The 24,204-nt window shown below is 35.0% G+C and overlaps 1 protein-coding gene across 6 annotated transcripts in view; it reads right to left on the bottom strand.

The window, feature by feature from the left end:
• Window positions 1–24,204, bottom strand: part of PHKB (phosphorylase kinase regulatory subunit beta) — a 211,332-nt gene that overhangs the window by 124,021 nt on the left and 63,107 nt on the right. For all 6 annotated transcript variants that reach the window (XM_075995604.1, XM_075995605.1, XM_012773843.2 and 3 more), the window contains one exon: window positions 20,902–21,017. In XM_075995604.1, coding sequence (XP_075851719.1) covers window positions 20,902–21,017 — 116 coding nt within the window. The remainder of the gene's footprint in view (window positions 1–20,901; window positions 21,018–24,204) is intronic.

Below are 24,204 nucleotides of genomic sequence, written 5' to 3'. Positions count from 1 at the left end.
GTAATCTAGAATCTTGTACCAGTAAATATATTATCTAGTAATTAAGGGGGAAAGCAAGACAGTCACAGATGATGGAATAATAAGAGATTCTATCACCAGAAGACCCACCCTAAAAGAATAGCTGAAATAAGGTCTCTAAACAGAAAGGTAAAGGAGAGAAGAAAAATACAAGCAAACAAACCTTGGAACATCAGAAAGAAAGAAAGAACACGGTGAACAAAAATATGGTAAATACAATAGACTTTTCTTCTCCTCTTGAGTTTTATGTTTGACAGATGAATTAAAAATTATAATACTGTCTGACATGATTCTAAATGTATATGAAAAAAATGTTTAAGATAATTGTATTATAAATGAGGGAGGGTAATAAGACATAAACAGAGGTAAGGTTTCTATACTTACCTCAAACTAATAAAATGATGATATTAATACACTGAAGCATTGCATATATTTAATGTAATACCTACAGAAACCACTAAAATGCTATATAAAAAGATACACTCAAAACCACTCTAGATAAATCAAAATGAAATTCTAACAAAAGTTCAAGTACACACAGAAAGGCAGGAAAAAGAAAAGAGAAATGAAAAACAGAGAGAATAAACAGAAAAAATAATTGCAGACTTAAGCTCAAACATTACACTAAATGTAAGAGCCCTAAATACAGCAATTTAAAAAAAGAGATTGGCAGGGCTAAACATGACTCAAGTATGTACTGGTTATACAAAAGTCTCTCCAAGTATAACAATATAGGCAAGTTGAAAATAAAAGAATGGAAAAAGATATCTCATGCAAATGTTAATCAAAAGAATGGAATCGATACTAAAGAGACTGCATTTCCAGAGAGACAGACCAAGCAGGACTGAAAATGGGCACTCCAGGGAATTCCTGACAGAGTGAAGTGTGTCCTCATAGCTCGCTGTAACCTCAAACTCCTGGGCTCCGGTGCCCTCCTGCCTTACCTGGAACTATAGGTGTGTGCCGCCATGCCTGACTAATTTTGTTTTCTATTTTTTGCATAAACAGGGTCTTGCTATGTTGCCCAGGCTTATCTTGATCTCCTGGCCTCAAGCAATCTTCCAGACTTGGCCTCCCAAAGTACTAGGATTACAAGCATGAGCCACAGTGCCCAGCCGAATTTCTTTTCAATTAAATGTCAAGCCCTGGCCCATTCCTTGTTATTTCAAACTTTTTGATCTCAGAACCTCTTTTACAATCATAACTTACTGAGGACCACAAAGAACTTTTGTTTCTGTAGGTTACATCTATAGGTTACATCTATTTACCACATTCAAAATGAAAATTGAGAAATTAAAACCTATTAATTCATTTCAAAATAAAATGATAAATGCATTTCATATTAACTATATTTTCCACAAAAATATAATGAGGCCAATGGCATTGTTTTTACATTATAGTAAATTTTGCTTAATAGAAAACAGAATTCTCTTCTGCTTTTGTATTCATCTTTTATGATATATATATATATATATATATATTTTTTTTTTTAAGTGGAAAAAGGAAATCTGACCATATGTAGATATATGATGTTAGAAAAGCGTGTTCTAATAGCTTTTGGGATCATTGTGGATAGCCTTTGAAACTACAACACAAACTCAACAAGTGGTTGTTTCTTAAAGATTAGTTGCAATGTGAAATTTGAAATTGTATCAATGGACCTTTCATACTCTGTCACATTAAAATCCATTGGTCTACATTGAACTTTGAGTGAACCTTGTACCCATGCATGATATTGTAACATTACACACTGGTCCTTTGCAAAATATTTGGTCTATGAATTATGAAGCTCTTATAAATGTATTCCACTGTAAAATTGTGAAATAACATGCGAGTGAAACAGTAATACTATTATGAAAATAACTTTGACCTGAAGAAACCTCAGAGACCCCCAACGGCCTCCAAAGCACACTTTGAGAATTTCAGTCCTACCATGCTTCCCCAAAAATAAGACCTATCCATAAAATAAGCCCTAGCAAGATTTAAAAAAATTTTTTTTATTACTTCATATTATGGGGGTACAGATATTGTTAGGGTTACATATCTTGCCCCTGCCCCCCCCACCCCACTATGCCAGAGCTTCTAGCGTGTCCAGACTCCAGGTGGTGCACACCGAACCCACCAGGTAAGTACATACCCTTCTCCTCCCCCCCCTTTCCACCTGCCCACTTCCCAATTACAGATTTTTTTTCAGACATTTTGGTTACAATGTATATCTTTACGTCTCCCTAAAAAGGGATAGAGGTAATCCCCCCCACACACACAATGCTTGCCACTTCCTTAAGATGTGGGATTTCTAAGCATTTGCGCAATATAAGCCCTACCCCAAAAATAAGACCTAGTGATGGGTGTGGCAACGCTGCGTATCTGCACAACCCGTGCATTTCGTCGCAGAGTGGTAAAGAAGACATGCAGCCCTTCTCATCTGCCCCATCGTGACAGCTACTATCCCAGAGGTGACAGGAAAGGTCCCGGCAGCCCCACCAACAAGGTCGGCTCCCCCTGTCAGGTCCTGGCCATCCTGTGCGTGCTGCAAGCTGAGGCTTTGAGGGGAAAATAACACATCCCCTGAAAATAAGCCCTAGGGTGTCTTCTTGAGGGAAAATAAATATAAGACCCTGTCTTATTTTTGGAGAAACATGGTAGGTCATCTGAACTTTCACAGTAATTTCCTCTCCTTCTTCGTCTCCCACTTCCCTTATCCTCCCCATACATTCTTTCTCTCCCTCTCTCCCTCCTCTTCTGTAAATTCTTTCCGAGCAGAAACAAAAATAATCTATGTTCCCCTTCCACCAACATGTTACCTCTTCATAGCTAATTGTTTCCACAGGTGAAATAAAGGTACAATGAAGCAGGAGCCGAAAAATAGATGGGTAAAAAAAATCATAATTGTTTTAGAAGGAGAAGCGCACAATGCTAAGAAAGAGCTAAAAGGACATTGTAAAGTGATAGCTTCTACAAGTTAAGAATTTACAGAAAGTGTATCTCTGAAAAGTCTCTTCTGCAATATCTGTTGCTTAATAGTAGCTTTTTCAAAATATTAATGCTGAGTTTATTTTATAGTCAAAAAATCCTATTTTGAAAGGAATCTATTCTAAAAAAAAGAAAAAGAAAAAATCCTAATGTTAAGTTTTAATACCTAAAGACATATTTTACTAGTTATGGCTTTCTAATATATTAAGTCTGCATTTAAATACTTAATGCTTTATTAACTGTGGCTTTATATTTCTGAATATTAAAACTTTTAATATTGATCACTATTGTATATTTTAATAAAACATATAGCATGTTTTATTATAAAAGGAAAAGTACCAAATAATTCATTGTTTATATCTAGAGAGCTTAAAGCCTGAGTTTAGTGAGTTATTAAACAATAACTTCAGAACACGATGAAACAAGTTTACCACTGAAAGAAGACCTATGAAATGTGTTTTGACCAAACTTAGTATTGGGCATGTATACAGATGAGTTATTTCCATTGTAACCATCTTGCTGTAATGTACTACATTTGAAGCACCTGGATGTGCTATCAAATGAGAAATTTAGCATTATACATTTGAAGCATTGAGAAACATTGGTCTTTCACTTCCATTTGTTTCCTCCATCCCTTCCTCTGCCCCACAATATGTTATATGTCTGGTTTTAATGCTACATAACTATGGGGGATGCTGTGTGCTGAGCTGTAACCAAATGTTGCTTCTTTTGTTATCTGTATATAGCTGCTTGCTTTAAATTAGTAGATTCTGAAATAGCTTTCCTTGCATGTCTAAAATAAAAGTATTGCATGTAAAAAAAAACACTGAGAAATTACAGGTGACTGTGGACTTCGTATTAAGTGGAAGACAATAGTGGGGAAGAACATCTGCAAATACTTGGAAACAGGAGCATCACAACTTGTTCAAAGATTGAAAGGAGTCCAATGTGGCTAGAACCCAACCGAGGAGCAGAGGGGAGAGCTCAGCCAAGGGTCTAACATTTGCAGGGCCAGGACAGAATACAACTGGAGACCCACATACCATATAACTATTTAAAAGTTGTAAATCAAAGTAGCAAACTTTTAAGTAAAATATGTTCTCCCTGCCTACCTTGACAAACATCTTCCTGGAAGTCAAGATTCAAATTTTGAATTCTTGAGTTTCTTGAAGTTCTACACAGAACATGACAACGCAGGAAGAGCTGGCTGCAGCCCCAGCCCCTTCACCCTCATCGTCACCTCTGTTTGTCCAATGTCCAGGCTCTGTTGACACCACTTGACCAACAGTCACCCTTTGAGCCAGGGGAGCACACGTTGACAGCATGTTCTCCCCCCAGGAGGATGAATTCAGGAAAGATACTGTGCAGTCTGCAGCAAAAAATCCTATCGGCTGTAATATGTGGAGTGTGATTAAGAAGCAGGCCTTCCACCTGAGATTTCAGAACCTCCGATGAAGAGAACAACCCCAGAGAGTCCCCAGCCAGACCCTTCTATCAACATGAATGATTCCAACATGAACTTGATGTTACCTCAGGATCCAGCTAGGTCCACAACATCAAAGAAACACCAGGAACGTACCATATTCACTCAAGAACAGTATAAAAAGTTGGAGGCTCTGTTTGGCCAGACCATGTTCCCAAATAAAAATACCCAGAAGGAACTAGCTTTGGAACTCAACCTACCAGAGATAACAGTGAAGGTTTGGTTCAGGAACAGACGATTCAAATGGAAGAAGCAGCAGCAGCAGCAGCAGCAGCAACAGCAGCAAAGGCAATCATCAAAGCAACCAAACCAGATTCTTTCGAAAAATATGCCCACTTCATCCAGAATATTCACCAATCCTTACTCTTTATTTCCTGTGGTTTCAGGTTTCTGTAGCTACATTGCACCTTAGTCTTTGGATCCTTCTAATTGGGCATGTGGGTGTACCTTCACTGAGAGTCCCACAAGTGATTTCCAAATGCAGGATCTTCAGTTGGAGAGGCTGGTGGCCTCTGTTCCTGCTTTGTTCCCTGATTCTTACGACAGGCCAAATCATGGACATGTACAGTTTTCCTGATGAAGATGAGATATCCTGTTCCTTCCACTGTCTATATCAGTATCTCTCATCCACAAGGTCCCAGCTAGGAGAATAGGGTTCCTCTATCAGCACCCTTGCTGTCACAGCTGTAGCTCTATCTCCTAGGCAAGCCTGGTCCAGTAGGACAAGCCAAAGCTTTGAATATTAAAGTCTAAGAGAAAACCTTGAATTCCAGAATACTTCCAATATGGTACACTTTGGATTACTCTGATCAAAGTACTAATGAATACCAGACCAGTTAGAAGAGAGATCTTCTTGCCTCTTGTATATGAATCTTTTCTTTTCTATGATTTTTAACCCAAATGTTTGGGTCTTTGTCTCTTTGATTTCCATGGAAATGTTGTAATAACTAGAGTTTTCCACATATAGCTCTGCATTACAAAATCAGCCTCATGATCCTCTCTGGGGAGAAGTCTTCCTAGTCCTTTAGCCAATGAGACTCCAAACTTCTCTCTTCCCAGAGCTGTCTTAGACTTTTTAAAAGAGGGACAGTGGCTTTTGGGTTCATCCACTGTTGATAACAGAAGGTTATAAACTTACATTTTACTTGCAGTCTTTATGTCTGGGGGTTTTAAAAAGGGACTTTCAGTCCAAATTTGAGGAAAAATCATCACCACCATTAGTTTTAACATAATTCAACAGTCCAGACATAGTAAGAGGTATAAAAACAGGCATAGGAGAGGGTAAAAGAGATTTTTGAAGATGAGATGATTATTTAGGAAAACTAACAAAATCAAACTTTTAGAATGACATTTCAGCACATTTTCAAGCTACATAATCAACACAATAAATAGCATTTCTCAACACCAGTAATAAAGAAAATTAATAAAATAAGTACCTCTTAATAAAAAATTTAAGGTATTTAGGAATTAACAAAGAAAATTAAGACTTCTGTGGAGAAAACTTTAACACTTAAAAAAATGTTATAGAAAATGGTTTTGATAACAGGCATTTGAGGACATAAAATAATAAATGTATTTTTATTTTTTAACTTTTTCTCCTTTTTTTCATTGTGTCTGAACAAAAATAATAAATTTAAAAGGATTGAAATCATAAAAAAAAAAGAATGGAATCATTATTTTAATTATAGATAATGTAGACCTCAGAGCAAAGAAAGTTACCCAGAGACAGAGAAGTATATTATATAATAATAAAAGGGTCAACCCACATAGCAATTCTAAATGTAGATGCACCAAACAGCAGAGCTACAAAATAAAACAGTGAAGTAAAACTGATAGAACTGAAAGGAGAAACAGATGAAAACAGTTATAGTTGGAGATGAGAATACTTCTCTCTCAACAATTGGTAGAACAACTAGACAGAAAATCAGCAAGGATATAGAACTAAACATCATCAACCAATAGGATCCACTGATATTTTTAGAAAATTCTGCATAAAAAGAGTAGGATACACCATTGTTTTAAGTACACACCAACATATACCAAGAGAGACCATATCCTGGCCATAAAAAAAAAAAAAAAAACTCAAAAAATTTAAAGGAATTGAAGTCACACCATGTTCTCTGACCACAGTGGAATCAAACTAGAATCAATAATAGAAAGATAACAGGAAAATCTCCAACTTATTAACAAAACAATAGACTTCTACATAATCCACATGGGTCAAAGAGGAAGTCTCAAGTAAAATTTACAAAATGCATTGAACATAAATGAAAATATATCAAAAATTTGTGTATAGCACAACTAAAGCAGTACTGAGATGGAATTTATAGCACTAAATGCATATATTAGAAAAGAAGAAAAGTCTCAAATCAATTATCTAACCCTTAACCCTAAGAACCCAGAAAAAGAAGAACAAAATGAACCCAAAGCAGAGGGAAAGAACATAGATATGAACACAAATCAATGAGATTCAAAAAGTAAAACCACAGGGAAAAGCAAAGGAACAAAGCTGGTTTTTTGAAACAATCATTAAAATTGACAAACCTCTAGCAAGATTAGCAAAAAAATGAGACAATACACACAAATGACCAATATTAGGAATAAAACAGGAGATATCATTACAGACCCTGTAGACATCAAATGAATAGTAAGAAAACACTACAAAAAAGTCTATACACATCAATTTGACAACTTAGACATGAAAACCAATTCCTAGAAAAGCATAAACTACCACTGCTCACCCAATATAAAACTGATAAATCAGATAGCCCTATAACTATTAAGGAAACGGAATCTTTAATTTTAAAATGACAACAACAACAACAAAATCTCTAGGCCTGGATAATTTCAGTGGAGATTTCTACCAAACATTTAGAGAAGAATTAATGCCAATTTTATACAATCTCTTTCATAAAATAGAAGAAACATTTAGACTTTATTTTATGAAGTTAGCATTACACCCTCATATCAAAACAAGACAAAGATAGTACACAAAAAGAAAACTTGGACCAATACCCCAAATGAGCACAGAAATGAAATTCTTAAAGACATATCAGCAAACATTATTCAGCAACATGCAAAATGACTTATTATCATGACTAAGTGGGATTTATTCCAGGGATACAGGCTGGTTCAATAATCAAAACTCAATCAATATAATCCAATATATTAAAAGGCTAAAAGAAGAAAAACCACAGGATCATGTAGATTAATGCAGAAAATGAATCTGACAAAAATCAACATCCATTCATGAAAAAACTCAGAAAAATAGGAATAGAGGAAAATTCTGCAATTTGGTCTACAAAAATCCTACAGCTAATCTTAGACTTGTTGGTGAAAGAAAAACTGAATGCCTTCACAAAGCAAGGATGTATGCTCTCACCATTAATGTTTGGAAGTTCCATGTGACCACCAATAGTGCAAGAAATGGAAATAAAAGGAATATAGTCTGGAAAGGTAGGAATAAAACTGTCCCTGTTTGCAGATGACATGATTATCTATGTAGAAAATCCCAAGGAATCTTAAAAAAAAACAAAAACAAAACAAAAAACAAATTCCTTTAATCAATAAGTGAGTATAGGAAGGTCATAAGATACATATCAACATTAAAAAATAAACTGTATTTCTATATACTGGCAATGAAAACATGGAATCCAAACTGAAAAACACAATATCAGTTACAATCATCCAACAAAAAAAAAAAAAAAAAGAAAAGAAAAATAAGGGTAAATGCACTAAAACATGTGCATTGTCTCATGCTAAAAATGAGACAATGGTGATGAAAGGAATCAAAGGTGATTTAAATAAATGGAGATACATTTTGTGTTCATGGAATCAATGACTCAACAATAAAAATGCCAAATGCAATTAAAATTCATGTAAGAGTTTTTGTAGATACAGACAAAATTATTCTAAAATTTATATGGAAAATCAAAGAAACTGCAATAGTTAAAACAATTTTGAAAATGAAGAATAAAGTGGGAGGAATGAGTCTATCCAACTTCAAGACTTATTCTATAGCTGTAGTAATCAAGTAATCAAGTCTGTGAGGTTTTGACGAAGAATGGACAGAGAACCACATATATATGTTCACTTTATTTTTAACAAGGGCACTGAAGCATTTCAGTGGAGGAAAGATAGTTTTTTAACATATGGTGCTGGAGCAACTGGACATCCACAGGCAAAAAACCAAAAAACAAAAACTTTAACCTAAGTCTCACACCTTATACAAAATTAACTCAAAATGGATCATGAATGTAAATGTAAGATGCAAAACTATAAAACTTTCGGACAAAAAAAAAAACAAACCCAAAAAATAAAAAAACAGGCAAAATCATTAGGATCAGGAACTAGGTGGAGAGTTACCAGACTGGACACCAAAAGCACAACCCATAAAAGAAAAATGAATACGTTGAATTTGATCATAATTTAAAACTTTTGCTCTGTGAAAGACTCTATTAAAAGGATAGAGAAATGGGCTATAGATGGAAGGAAATTTTGCAAAACACATATCTGACAAAAGACTACTATCTACAATATATAAAAAACTCTCAAAATCAACAATAAACAATGATCTAACTAGATAATGGGTGAAAGATATAAAGAAACATTTTACTGAAGAGGATATACAGATGGCAAATAAGCACATAAACAGATGGTCAACATTATTATCCATTGGGAAATGAAAATTAAAATCAGAATCAGATATTACTATAAACCAATCAGACTGACTAAAATAAAAAATAGCTACTGGTGGGAATGCATAAAAGTTTTATGATTTCTTAAAAAACTAAACATACAATTAGGAAATGACCCTAACTGCAGTCACTATTAGGCATTTATCACAGAATAAAATTATATCTATATCTATATATACACACACATTGTGGGTGCTACAGGTGTTACACATCTAGAAAACTATTACTTAATCTTAGGTCACAATGATTTGCAATTATGTTTCCTTCTGAGTTCTACACTTTTACCTCTTACACACAGGTCTCTGATCTGTTTCAAGTTAACTTTTTTATATGGTATGAGGTAAGGATCCAAATTAATTTCTTTGCATGTGGACATCCAATTGTTCCAGCACCACTGGTTGAAATTTATTCTTTCCCACTGAATTGTCTTTACACCTCTGTCAAAATCAATCAACCATAGAGTATGGGTTTATTTCTGGACTGTTAATTCTATTCCTTTGATTTCCCTGTCCTTGGACCATAACCATACTATCTTAATTATTATACTTCACAATGGCTTTGAAATTGGAACGTGTTACTCCAACTTTGTTCTTTTTCAAGGTTGTTTTGGCTAGTCTGGATCCCTTGCATTTTCATGTGACTTCTACAATCAGCTCATCAATTTCTACAAAAAAGACATATGGATTTTTGATATAGATTGCATTAAATAAAAGATATCTTTCCATTTATTCAAATCTTTCAATATTTTTTTGTAGTTTTCAATGAACAAGTCTTACACTTCTTTTCTTAATTCCCTCTACTTTTCAGATGAGGAAACTAAAGCCCAAAGAAGTTAAGTGTAAGTGGTTTTCAACTCTATCCTACTTTGTCTCTGGTGAACTTTGTTCCCTACAAGAATCTATGCTGACAAATGTACCCTGATTTCCAAGAACAATGGAGCCAATAATCTATATTTCAAATACTACCCTACTGACTCAAATCTGCAGTCTAGCATCTCACTGCTAGTGAAGGTTTTCTGCCAGTGATGGTCTCCTGCCAGTGATGGAACTACTTGACGTTTCTGTAGTTAAAGAAAATCTATGATAATTCATATGATAGTATAATGAAGACAACAGCAGCAGGCTTTTTGCAGATCCACAGTTGTTTTAGAGAGAAATGACAAGGACTGAAACCTAAAGGAATAAAATCCAAGTGAAGAACACATGGTGATTTAAAGTGTCAATTCTTTGATACTCCTCCCTTTCAAGAGGTGGAGTCCAATATCCCTCACTAGAATATGGTCTGGTCTTAGTGACTCTAACAAATAGAATGCGGTGGAATTTGCACTGTATGGTTTCTGAGGCTAGGTCATAAAAGGAAAAACAGCTCCCACCTAATCCTCTGTTTTGGTATTCTGGACTTTGGAACCCAGCCACCATGCTGTAAGGAAGCCTATAAGGAAAATTTCACACACACGTTCCTGCAAACAGCTCTTGCCAAGGTCCCCGTGAACACTCAGATATTCAAGTGAAGAAGGCTTCAAGATAATTCCAGCACCAGCCACAGTGAGGACAAACACAAATACCTACCTTTACCCAGTCAAACTATCAGAACTATGAGACTAAAAAGTAATAAAATATTGTTGTTTTATGCCTCTAAGTTTAGAGTGGTTTATTTGTAACATTAGGTAACCAGAAAAGAGCCTAACTAAAAGAGCCTAACTCTCAGTTAGTCAGATCCTAACTCTACCATGCAGCCAGAACAACTAGGCCAATAATATTAATACTTAGTTTTGCTTACTGCAAAATAGTAACCAAATGACCTTGGTATCAGCACAAGAATTTCAGACTCTTAGAATCAATAGAAGAGCCCCCTAGGGATTCTATAGTTGGACTGTTCATGTAAAAACATTCATTGTCAACTGTTTTTTTGGCTTAAGGATGTGTTCCTGCTGAACTTAAGTGGGACTCTAGAATGAATGGAACTAACAGATATTTACATAACATTGTATCCAAAAAATGCAGAATATATGTTCTTCTCATCAGCACATGGAATATTTTCCAAGAAAGACCATATCTTAGACCACAAAACAAGTCTCAACAAATTAAAAGAAACTGAAATCATATCAAGCATCTTCTCATGCCACAGTGGAATAAAACCAGAAATTAATTCCAAGATGAACTCTTACAATTATGCAAATACATGGAAATTAAATAACCTGCTGCTGAATGATCTGAAATTAAGATGGAAATTAAAAATCTTTTCAAAAATGAGTAATAATAATGATACAAGCTATCAAAATCTCTGGGATATAGCAAAAGCCGTGCTAAGTTTAACTTTATAGCACTGAACAACTACATCAAAAAGACAGAAACACCTAGCACTCTGGGAGGCCAAGGCAGGAAGATCACTTGAGCTCAGGAGTTCAAGACCAGCCTGAGCAAGAGCGAGACCTTGTCTCTACTTAAAAAAAGAAAAAGAAATAGAAAAAATTATCTGGGCAACTAAGGCAACTAAAAATAAGAAAATTATCCAGGCGTGGTGGCACATGCTATAGCCCCAGCTACTTCGGAGGCTAAAGCAAGGGGATCACTTGAGCCCAGGAGTTTGAGGTTGCTGTGAGCTAGCCACGGCACTTTAGCCTAGGGAACAAAGCAAAAGTCTGTCTCAAAAAAAAAAAAAAAGAAATGAGGGAAGAAGGTCATGTGATGGCAGAGGCAGAAATGGCAGTGACACAGCTGCAAGTCAAGGAATTCCACAGAATTTCTAGCAAACACCAGAAGCTAGAAGACAAATGTGAAACAGATTCTCCCTCATAGCTCCTAGAAGGAACCAACACTGCCAACCCCTTGATGTTGAACTTCTAGCCTGCAGAACTGTGAGAGAATAAATTTCTGTTTTTTTTTAAAGACAGAAAGATCATAAATTAACAACCTAATGTCATTCCTCAAGGAACTAGAAAAAGAAAAAAAAAATAAACCCAAAGCTAGCAAAATACAAGAAATATCAAAGATCAAAGCAGAATTAAATGAAATTGAAACAAAAAACCCCCAAAGATTAAATGAAACAACAAATTGATTCTTTGAGAAGATATACCAAATCAATAAATCACTAGCTAGATTAACCAAGAAAACAAGAGAAAGGATTCAAATAAGCTCAATCAGAAATGAAAAAGTAGACATTACAACTCATACCACAGAAATAGAAAAGATCAACTGAGACCACTACAAACACCTTTATGCACACACACTAGAAAACCTAGAGGAAATGGATAAATTCCTGAAAACATAAAACCTCCCAGGCTTGAATCAGGAAGAAACAGAAATTATGAACAGAACAATAACAAGTAGTGAGAGTTAATCAGTAATAAAAAAATCTCCCAACTGAAAAACAGCATAGGACCAGATGGATTCACAGCTGAATTATACCAGACTTACGAAGAAGAACTAGTACCAATCCTACTGAAACTGTTGAAAAAGATCAAGAAGAAGGGAAACCTCCCTAATTCATTCCATGAAGACAGTATCAGTCTGACACCAAAGTCAGGAAAGTACAAAGCAAAAAAGAAAACTACAGACCAATAACCTTGATGAATGTACATATAAAAATTCGCAACAAAATACTAGCAAACCGAATCCAAAGCACATCAAAAAGATAATTCACCACAGTCAAGTGGGTTTCATCCCAGGGATACAAGGATGGTTCATCATGTATAAATCAGATGTGATTCACTACATTAACAGAATTAAAACCATAAACCATATGATTATCTTAATAGATGTAGAAAAAGCATTTGACAAAATCCAATATCCCTTCATGATAAAAACCCTTAACAAGCTAGGCATAGAAGGAACATACCTCAAAATAATAAAAGCCATATATGACAAACCCACAGCCAACATGATACAAAATGGGGAATAGCTGAAAGCACTCTCCCCAAGAACTAGAATAAGGCAAGGATGCCCACTTTCACCACCTCTATTCAACAAAGTACTGGAAGTCCTAGCCAGAGGAGTCAGGCAATAGAAAGAAATAAAGGGCATTCAAACTGGAAAAGAGGAAGTCAAACTATCTCTGTTTGCCAGTGATATGATCTTATTCCTAGAAAACACTAAGGACTGCTTCTAAGGACTTCTAGAATTGATAAATGAATTCATTAAATTCTCAGATTACAAAATCAATATATACAAATTAGTAGTATTTCTATGCACTAATAACAACCAAGCTGAGAATCAAATAAAGAATTCAATCCCATTTACAATATCTGCAAAAAAATAAAATATATTGCAATTTACTTAACTAAGGAGGTGAAAGATCTATACAAGGAGAACAACAAAATACTGATGAAAGAAACTGTAGATGATACAAACAAAAAGCATTCTATGCTTATGAATTGGAAAAATCTTTGTTAAAACACCCACACTACCCAAAGTAATCTACAGATTCTATGCAACTCCTACCAAAATAACATCATCATTTTCACAGAATTAGAAAAAAAAAACAAACCTAAAATTCATATGGAACCAAAAAAGAGCACAAGTAGCCAAAGCAATCCTAGGCAGAAAGAACAAATTTGGAGGTATCACATTACCCAACTTCACATTATACTGCAAGGTGATAGTAACTACGACTGCATGGGACTGGAATAAAAGTAGATACATAGACCAATGGAATAGAATGGAGAACCCAGAAATAAGGCTAAATACCTACAATAAACTGATCTTTGACAAACAGACAAAAACATACACTAGGAAAAGAACAATCGACTCAATAAACAGTGCTGGGAAAACTGGAGAGCTATGCAGGTGAATGAAACTGGATCCCTATCTCTTACCATATATAAAAATTAAGTCAAGATGGAGTAAAGACTTAAATGTAAGACCTTAAAACATAAAAATTCTAGAAGAAAACCTAAGAAAAACTATCCTCAACATTGGCCTAGGTAAGAAATTTATAACTAAGACCCCAAAAGCAAATATAAAAAAAAATAAAAATAAATGAGACTTAATTGAACTAAAAAGCTTCTCCACAGCAAAAGAAATAGCCAACAGAGTAAAAAGATAACCTACAGAATGGGAGATAACATTTGTAAGCTATATATCTCACAAAGGACTAATATCCAGAATCTATAAGAAACTCAAACAAATCAGCAAGAAAAAAATGTTAAATAGTAGACAAAAGACATGAGTAGACATTTTTCAAAAGAAGAAAAACAAATGGCCAACATATATATGAAAAAATGCCAAACATGACTAACATCAGGGAATGCAAATTGAAGGCACAATGAGATATCATCTTACCCCTGTCAAAATGGCCATTATTAAAAAGACAAAAAACAATCAATGCTAGTGGGGATGCAGTGAAAAGGGAATGCTTATACAGTATTGGTGGGAATGTAAATTAGCACAACCTCTATGGAAAACAGTATGGAGATCCCTCAAAGAAATTAATATAGACTTACCAGTCAAGCCAGAAATCCCACTACTGGGGATCTTCCCAAAGGAAAAGACATCATTTTACAAAAAAGAAATTTGTATGTTTATCACAGTACAATTCACAATTGCAAAGATATGGAACCAATATAAATGTCTATCAAATTATGAATGGATAAAGAAAATGTAGACTTCAAACTTTACTACAGGCTATAGTAATTAAAACAGCTTGGTACTGGCACAAAAACAGGGACATTGACCAGTGGAACACAACTGGGACCCCAGATATAAAATCATCCTCATATAGCCATCTAATCTTTGACAAAGCAGACAAAAACATACACTGGGGAAAAGAACCCTTATTCAATAAATGGTGCTGGGAAAACTGGATAGCCACATGTAGAAGACTGAAACAGGATCCACATCTTTCACAAAAATCAACTCATGCTGGGTAACAGACTTAAACCTAAGGTGTGAAACTATTAGAATTCTAGAGGGAACCCATTGGAAATACTCTTCTAGACATTGGCCTAGGCAAATAATTTATGAAGTAGACCCCCAAGGCAATCACAGCAACAACAAAAATAAATAAATGGGACCTGATCAAATTAAAAAGCTCTGCACAACCAAAGAAACTGTCACGAGACCAAACAGAAAACCTGCAGAATGGGAGAAAATTTCCGCATGCTACATATTTGATAAGGGGCTGATAACTAGACTCTATCTAGAACTCAAGAAAATCAGCAAGAAAAAAAAATCAAACCACCCTATCAAAAAGTGGGCAAAGGACATGAACAGAAACTTTCCAAAAGAAGACAGAATAATGGCCAACAAACATATGAAAAAATGTTCAACATCTCTAATCATCAGGGAAATGCAAATCAAAACTGCAATGAAATATAACTTATCTCCAGTGAGAATGGCCCTATCAAAAAATCTCAAAACAATAAATGTTGGCATGGATGCAAAGAGATAGGAACACGATTGCACTGCTGGTGGGATCGCAAACTAGTGCAACCTCTGTGGAGAGTAGTATGGAGATACCTCAAAGATCTACAAGTAGAACTACATTTGATCCAGCAATCCCATTACTGGGCACTACCCAAAGGATAAAAAGATATTCTGTAAAAGAGACATCTGCACTTGAATGTTTATAGCAGCACAATTCATAATTGCAAAGCTGTGGAAACAACCCAAATGCCCATCAATACATGAGTGGGTTAATAAAATGTGGTATATTTATACCATGGAGTACTATTCAGCTTTAAGAAACAATGGTGATATAGCACCTCTTGTATTTTCCTGGCTAAAGCTAGAACCCATTCTATTAAGTGAAGTATCCCAAGAATAGAAAAATAAGCACCACATGTACTCACCAGCAAATTGGTTTCACTGATCAACACAATACCTAAGTGCACATATCAGAATAACATTTATTGGGCATCAGGCAGATGGGCGTGGGGAGGAGGGTATGGGTATATACACACATATTGAGTGCAATGCACACTTGTCTGGGTGATGGACATGCTTCAAGCTCTGACTTGTGGGAAGGCAAGGGCAACATACGTAACCTATACATTTGTACCCCTATAATATGCTGAAATAAATAAAAAAAGAAAAAGAAAAAGTGGTATGTGTATGTGTGTGTATAACATGTACATACATACACACACACACACACACACACACCATGGAATACTACTCAGCCATGAAAAATAATGAAATAATATCTTTTGCAGCTATCTGAATGGAACTGGAGGCCATTATCCTAAGTGAAATAACTCTGGAATAATAATAAAACATACTGTATGTTCTCACTTATGCATGGGAGCTAAGAAATAGATGAGCATGGTCATACAGAATGACATAATGGACACTGGAGACTCAGAAGGGTGAGGGTGTAAGGGGATGCAGTTAAAAAATTACCTATTGGGTACAATGTTCACTATTTGGGTGATGGGTACACTAAAAGCCTAGACTTTACCAATGTGCAATTCATCCTTCTGGCAAAAAACCATTTTTACCCCCTAAATCTATGAAAATAAAACTAATAAGAAAGAATGTGTTACTGATGACAATGCATAAATATTTATTTTCAGTTAATCTAGTAGTACCAGAAAACTCAAACTTACAGGGTGAGGCACATGTTTTATTAACACTGTTCACAATATTTTGAAATGTGAGAAGAAAATAACTTATTCAAAAATCAAACACATAAGAAATCAGGTACTGGAGGATAAATACAATGTAGTCAACTCAAGGTTCTGTCTTTAACAGTGATGCTAAAAGACAGTTATGGGGTGAAATTAGAAATTGTCTTCTAAATACAGCATTATAAAAGAAATAAACACTATACCTGGACTAGAGTAAATGTTTATTGAATTCTTTCCATTTTAACTTTCTTTGCCAATGAAGTTGGAAATTCGCAAATATGTTAATTTATTACCACTGGTTACTTAAATCTCTGGCAACAGTAAGCTATTTAGAAATGCAAACACAATCCTAGTGTGATCTTACATTTTATTAGCAAATACAATATTTTGTTGTAAGAATTTAAAACTGTTTAATGGTACAAGACATTCTCAGAAAATTAAATTGTTCTATTATTAGTTACTGAATATATTAATATTATGTAACTATTATCGACAGAACATTTACTGATTTGATTCTTACAAGGTGGTAACCTCAACATCTTTTATTCTAACATTCTTAAGGGAGCTAAAATAAAGTGACATTTGCTTCAGAGATACTAATAAAGTGATTTGTTGCATAAATCACAGCTTTTCTAGAAAAGATGGGTTGGACTAGGTCATTTAATACCCATCATGGAATCTGCAAAAGTAACTAGCAGGCATGAGAACTAAATTCACAATCTCCTACTCATTAACATCATGCTTTAACTCTCTGAGCTACCCAATCATAGTTCCTAGAAGAAAAGGACTTTACAGCACTACGGTTCTAATGAACGTTCATGAATTGTTCAGTATGGCAAAAATACATAAAATGAAACAGAGTGGATGGACTTTAGCTTTTATCATAGTTCAATGTGTGAAACATAAAAAAATGGCTTAAGAAGACTAAGTAGTTACTTTAAGTAATAAGCACTGTATAGAATAAAATGGTCACTAAAAGCATCTTAAACTGCATAAAGTGGTGCTATGATGGTTACTTATCTGATATTTTAGTGATGACTCTCTTTATTAGAAAAGCCAAGGGAACAGAACATAAAACTGTTTTAAAAAACTTGAAAAATCAGATCTTAATTCGTTTTGCTTCTACAATCTTCTTTGTATCACAAACAGGATTTAACAAAGTAAAAAAATAAATTATGTTGTTAAATGTAAAGTTCTACTTAGGAGTTAATTTCTTTCCACTTGGGCACATATCCACATCACTAAATTAAGTACAGTCTTTCCTATTTGTTTCCCAATAGCCAAAAAATTCAAAGTTAAGGTTTGAAATTCAATTCACATTTTATAGCGGAGACTCATCTCTTTCCCCAAATAGAAAGCTTAGGTGTAAAGGCAGTCCCAAGGAGCAGGAATGTCCTTATATTAATGAGGAGGAGGAAACTTAAAGATTAAAATACTTGAATTAAACTTGGAGAGGCTGAGAAGACTACTTGGATAGGTAACTCTGAAGGTTAAGAAATAGTGCTACTACAATAAATAGGTACCAAAATAATACATGGAGAAAAATGTGATTCAATCTAATGGCATAATATTTAAAAATACATGGACATTTATAAAAGACTTAAGAGACTAAATAGGAGAAAAGAACATTTTCTGATAGAACTCCAGACACCCTAGGAGTAACTGAAAGGGACATGTTGCCTGGGGACAGTCAAATAAACAGAAAAGTCTGGAGACCAGGGTGGTTGCTTAGGAAACACTTCAAGGGAGTCATAGGAGCTCAGAGCAATAGATCCCGTTACTGAAACCTTCAAAAGGGTGAGGCTACTGCTAGAATGAGGTTTTGATAAATGTAAGCAGAGTACTGTTTAGAAAAAAATTGGGGGGTTTACCTAAGAAATACTAAATAATTCAAGAATTTGGACAAAAGGGATACCAGCAAACCTGTTGAAGCAGGGCATTATCAAGAAGGGTTTGACCAAAGCACTAAGCTGAATCAAGCTGTACTAATTACTAAATGAAGATATCCTTGAAACTTATAACAATTCTACAGAATTTACACTCTGCTATTTTTTCACACTTTAGGAAAATTTGTTAAGACTTTAAAATATGTGATATAGCAAAACTGACTTTGGATTTGGGGGTCAATGACCCAGATTCTAGTTCTGGTTCTATCACCTACTGAACTGTATTTAAGGAGGGGGGCCAGGGGCAGAAGGAAATCACAAAACTCAAAAAACCAAATATTAGCTTTCCCCTATATAAAAGGCAGTAATGTTCCTTGCCTGAACTAAACATATTTTACAACTGTTCAGGCCACAGACTGCCATTATTAAAAGGACCACTGAGCACAGCTGCTGAAGAGGGAGTCTTCAACCTAAGAGGGGCATGTGTGTGTTCTGGGGGCTCAGGGGTGGAAATCTTTGATATAGGGAGCTCTTAGATAAGATGTACCCAGAGTGGCAAGTGAAAAAGAGCCAGTAACTTTGGCCAAGGCCCTGGTGAGCACCAAGGCAACAGTTAGATTGTGCTCTGTTCCCTCTATGCGTCCTATTAAAGCACAGAGATGGAGAGTGGCAGAAAAAGTCAGAAGGAAAAGAGAAGTACACACTGATAGCAAGTATTAATATATTAATTCAAGCTGAAAATTATAACCTCTGAAATTATGAGAACAGCTTGAGGTTATAAAAAAGATACTGCATTAAGCAATAAAGAACACATCCAACAAGACTGGTACAGTTCTGGGGTGTCCTATAGCAACAGTAGACTAAGAGTTGTGACTTGATCCCTGGCTGGTAGCAGCTCTACATTTGATTTCCCAGGCCAACGCACAGGAAGACACTGGCCTTCCACTACTGCCATCACTGCATCCATGGAGAGCTAAGCCAGGAAACTCAGTTCTCCTGCAGTTTCAAAATATATCCTTTTGGCACTAGAAGTGGCACAACCAAAACACACTTATGGAGACCTGAGCTCAGAAATATTTGAAAAAGCATAAGTGTAAAGCTTTTTGGGGAATTGTAAAGTGCTATACCATGGACAATTAGAAGATCAATGTTAAATGTATGTGTATATGTATGTGTGTATATATATATACACACACACACACACACACACATATATATATATATGGAGTATAGAAACTGCAGCGTCTTCTTAACCAGTGTTTCCTAGACCTGTAGTCCCCAAGCCCCAGGCCAAGGACCCATACCAGTCCATGGCCTGTTAGGAACCTGGAGGTGAGAGGCGGGAGAACAAGTGAAGCTTCATCTGTATTTACAGCTGCTCCCCATCTACCCATTGTTTGCACCAGTGCCTCAGTTCCATCTCCCCCCCAGATCCGTGGAAAAATTATCTTCCATGAAACTGGTCCCTGGTACCAAAAAGGTTGGGTAACACTGTCCTACACTATTTCTCTCATTTAAGTCTCAATAATCCAAACTGACTTATAGTGATAACCCTTAGCTTAAATTATTGCATCTTTTAGTGCAACATGGATAAGATTTATTGAGCCACATTTTTGGTTAAAAGATGACCCTCTGGACATAAAATTAGAATATATGAAAAGTGCAATCAGTCACTAAAGCTATTTCCCTAACTCTAAGGAGTGAAGGAAATTCATAAACTACTAACATCAGTCATCAGCTATTGTTGCTTATTCATATGCACTAAACCACAGCTCAAGATACTATTCTTACAGATGACACTGAACATCAAGCTTTATACAAGGGGTATGAGAATCTGTGGTTAGGATAAAAATCAGCTCTATAATATGGAAGGGAATTTTATATACAATGTAAATTTTACATACAATGTATTTTACATGCAATGCACATACAACTGGTGTTTGGAAATTTTAATGTACTTCACATTTCAAATAATGTAATTTCAAAGAGGAAAAAGAAAATGACTTGGTTGAGCAGAAAGGCCAAGCTGTGGATTAATGATGAAGGCTGATATGCAGGTACTGACACCTAGGGAGGCTGGGAAAGATGGCTGCTCCCTTCCAGAGCCTGGTTTTAGGCACTGAAAGCAGACTCTTTTGCTTTAATTTTAAGCAAATTTAACATGTAGAAAAAAACAGTATTGAAAATTAACATAGCACAATTCCAGTTTAATGCTTTGATTTTTACTTATATTAAAATTCCATACATTTAAATTTGAAAACTCAGAAATCAGTGAATTACCTTGAATGTAGCTCTGTGCTGCCATTATTATATTTGCTTCCTCTTTCCCAGACACCAAAGTCAGGAACTCGGTAAACTCTTTCTACACAAAATACAAGGTTTTGAATAAAAGAGACCTAAAAGAAAAGAAAGAAAACATAAGGACACATTCAGTAACAGGATCTTTAGATACTGAAGAGAATAATTAATATCATTTGAAATCCAAATATATACTTGCCTCCAAACACATTTTAACATGTTGTAATTCACATGATTATTACATTATTATGAATACTGTTTTACTTGGTTTCTCTAATATAAAAAGCTCACTTTAGGTGAGCATCTACTATTATATAGATCAAAATATCATTTAAATCCTCTCATACTCTGCCTATAATTCTTCAGTGACATATCTACTACTGTTTATGAGGACTGTGCATCTTAAGACCCAAGAAAAATATGAAGCATTGTTTTTATATTGTATATAAATGTTTATATTGTATATAATGTTTATAATCTAAAATGGCTATATGAAACATTAAATAATTCTAAAACTTTAGAAATAAAAAAGCATTTCTTTGTTCTACGAAGTATCAGTCCCATGCTAGGTCAACCTGAAGTCTCAAGTTAAGTTCTTTCTCTTGGACTCTCACTGTCCTGCTGCCTTTTCCACAGCTGCAGCCACCTTTGGTATGAACCAGAGCTTACAGCTGAAGTGGGCTCCAACAAATAACCCAAGGGTCATAGCTTCCATACAGAGATTTCGGATGTTTGATGGAATTTATTCTCTCAAAAGTTAACTATGGCCAGTTCTTATTTAATAAAAACTTTTTTTATTTTAATAAAAGCAGTTTCCTAAGTGGGCTATGGGTCCTGCTGACAGGGTTTTAAGTGTCGTCGTCATCCTTTCTGGTTCAGTCTTGTGTGGATGACATGCTAAGTCATTTGAACTGACAGACGACAATCCCAATGTTGTAGGTAACTTGAATGCCCATTTCTGTGTGATAATTAGACTTTCTAACTTGGAAAGAAAGTAAATTTAGTCATCATGTTAAGTGCAATATGACACACTGAATACATGCCTCTGCCTACCCTCATCACAAAACCCTTTGGAAGTGGCAAGGCACACCTCCCACTCCACCCCATACATAAAGAAGACAATGTGTATACTTTTAAGAATGAAACAAAAGGAATACAGAAAGCTAAGGCAAGGTTCTACCAGTAGGCCAGAAACTGAGAAATCACAGGATGAGAGAAAGCAGATGGGAAGGAATTGGTGGAGAAGTCAGAGCAAAGGAAACCACAGCCTCTCATAATGGTTCTTCCTGGTTATTTAGGGCCTTCAGAAAATCTCTAAACTCAAAGTCAATGAACATATTCATCAACAATTGATCAGGAGAGGCCAGGTGTGCCAGGTCACACGTATCAAACTAAACTTTGAAAGGGCCAATTTTCCAAAAAAATCAAGAGATTCACAGCAACCAATCAAAAAGGGCCCAGTTTACCTGAGCCAGCATAAGGAAGTACCCTCTGTTTCAACTCCTAAGGAAAGTAATTTTGAAATAACCAATTGGCTTTTTGTTCTCTGTTTCTGCTTTCTTCAGCCCTTTTCTTCCTATGATGCCAACCTCCTCTGCACAGGAGAAGAGGAGTGCCTTCTCTAAATCTTTGGATCATATGCTCAATTCACGAATCACTAATAAAAGTCAATTAGATCTTTACATGTGCTGTAATTTTGTTTTGACAATACTATGTCTCCTTTATCTCCCTACATTCTGTATCAAGGCCTGCTATTCTTCACATCACTTCTTTGGTTAAAGTTTTGTGATTCTTGACACATTATTACAGCTCTCATATTTGACATTCAAACCCTCAATAATCTTCCCACCATGTTGCCACATGCCTGTCTTTATTTCACTAACCTCTGACAGAGACCTGGGTTCCAATTGGGATAGTTGTCATTAGTCTTGCTCATTTCCAAATGAAAAACTTTTCTATGAATCTTCTTTTAGCCCAGGTCAAAACTTTCCTTCTTGGTGAAGTCCTTGACTTCTTTTAACTCTCACTGTACTTAGAGTCAAGACCACAGATCGTAATTTTTGTTTCCTGTGTTATTTTTCTCAGCTCTAATTAGTATACAGGTCCACTATGCCTTATTTGTAATTCTAAAATACTACAAATTCTGAAAACCAATTGCTTTTTCTTAACTCATTAGTCAGCAAAACCCAGACTGAGATGAGATTATCTGCCTTATTTATACCACTTTGTGTGAATATGTGTCTTATTGCAAAAATAATAATGTGTTGACGTGGTTCTCCCCTAAACCCTGATGAGGCTATTATATAAGCTATCAAAACAGCATTATCTTTTTTAAATCCAAAAGGTTCTGAAATATGAAACACATTTGGTTCCAAAGATTTCTTCAGATAAGGAACTGTGGACCCATATAACTTCTCTGAACTCAAAAACATAAATTTCTTATGTTTCCCACACAAATAATATTATGCTTTAGTAAGGACTGGGCACTTGAGGAAATATGAGGTTGCCAGAATATAAAAATAAAGACCACAACCATTTCCAAGGTCAAGGTATTTTGTATATTAATTTCAATCCTGACTCTAGTTTTTATACCCAATACTGTTAGCCCTTTGTTGCATTTTCTTATCAGTTTATAATTTCTGTTACTTTGCTTTAAAGGCACATATCTTTGAAATTAACTTCTGCAAAAAGTTTGTAGTGAAATATTTCTAATCTGAAAGAACAGTCAGATACAAAAGTTGTCTGTGGTATTTTCTAGATATTGTAAGAATATCCTTAAAACAATAAAACAAAGTTAAACACAAGTGAAACAAGTGCATTTTGGAATACAGTATATTAGAGTAATATTGTGCTAAAAAATAAAATCATAATGGACTTTATAAAATTTAAGGTATATGTGTTAAGAAACACAATGTCAAATTAGAGATTGAAAAGGCCTCATGTTGAATAAACATGTTATATAAACATGTTATATAAACATGCTGAATAAACATGTTGAATAAAAATGTTAGTTTACTAGAAATTCCAAAGGTAAAGATCAATTTAACTCTCTCTATACATAATGGAAAACATTCATTACAATAAGTTGATATTAACCAAATTTCAATTCTGAGATCAGGCTCTTAAAAACATCTATGGTAGGGCAATTTAAGAATAAAAACTTACTATGGAGAAATTAGGTAAGTAGGACTGAGTTTACAAATGACTCAATAAAAATCCTTAAAAAATGGATTTTAACAAATGTTCACTGAAATAAAACAATTCAGAACAAACACCAAATGCTAA

The sequence above is a fragment of the Microcebus murinus genome, chromosome 20 (assembly GCF_040939455.1).
Source record: "Microcebus murinus isolate Inina chromosome 20, M.murinus_Inina_mat1.0, whole genome shotgun sequence".
NCBI classification, from domain to species: domain Eukaryota; kingdom Metazoa; phylum Chordata; class Mammalia; order Primates; family Cheirogaleidae; genus Microcebus; species Microcebus murinus.
Note: the sequence above shows the minus strand (reverse complement) of the source record. Positions and strands in the feature narration are given on the sequence as shown.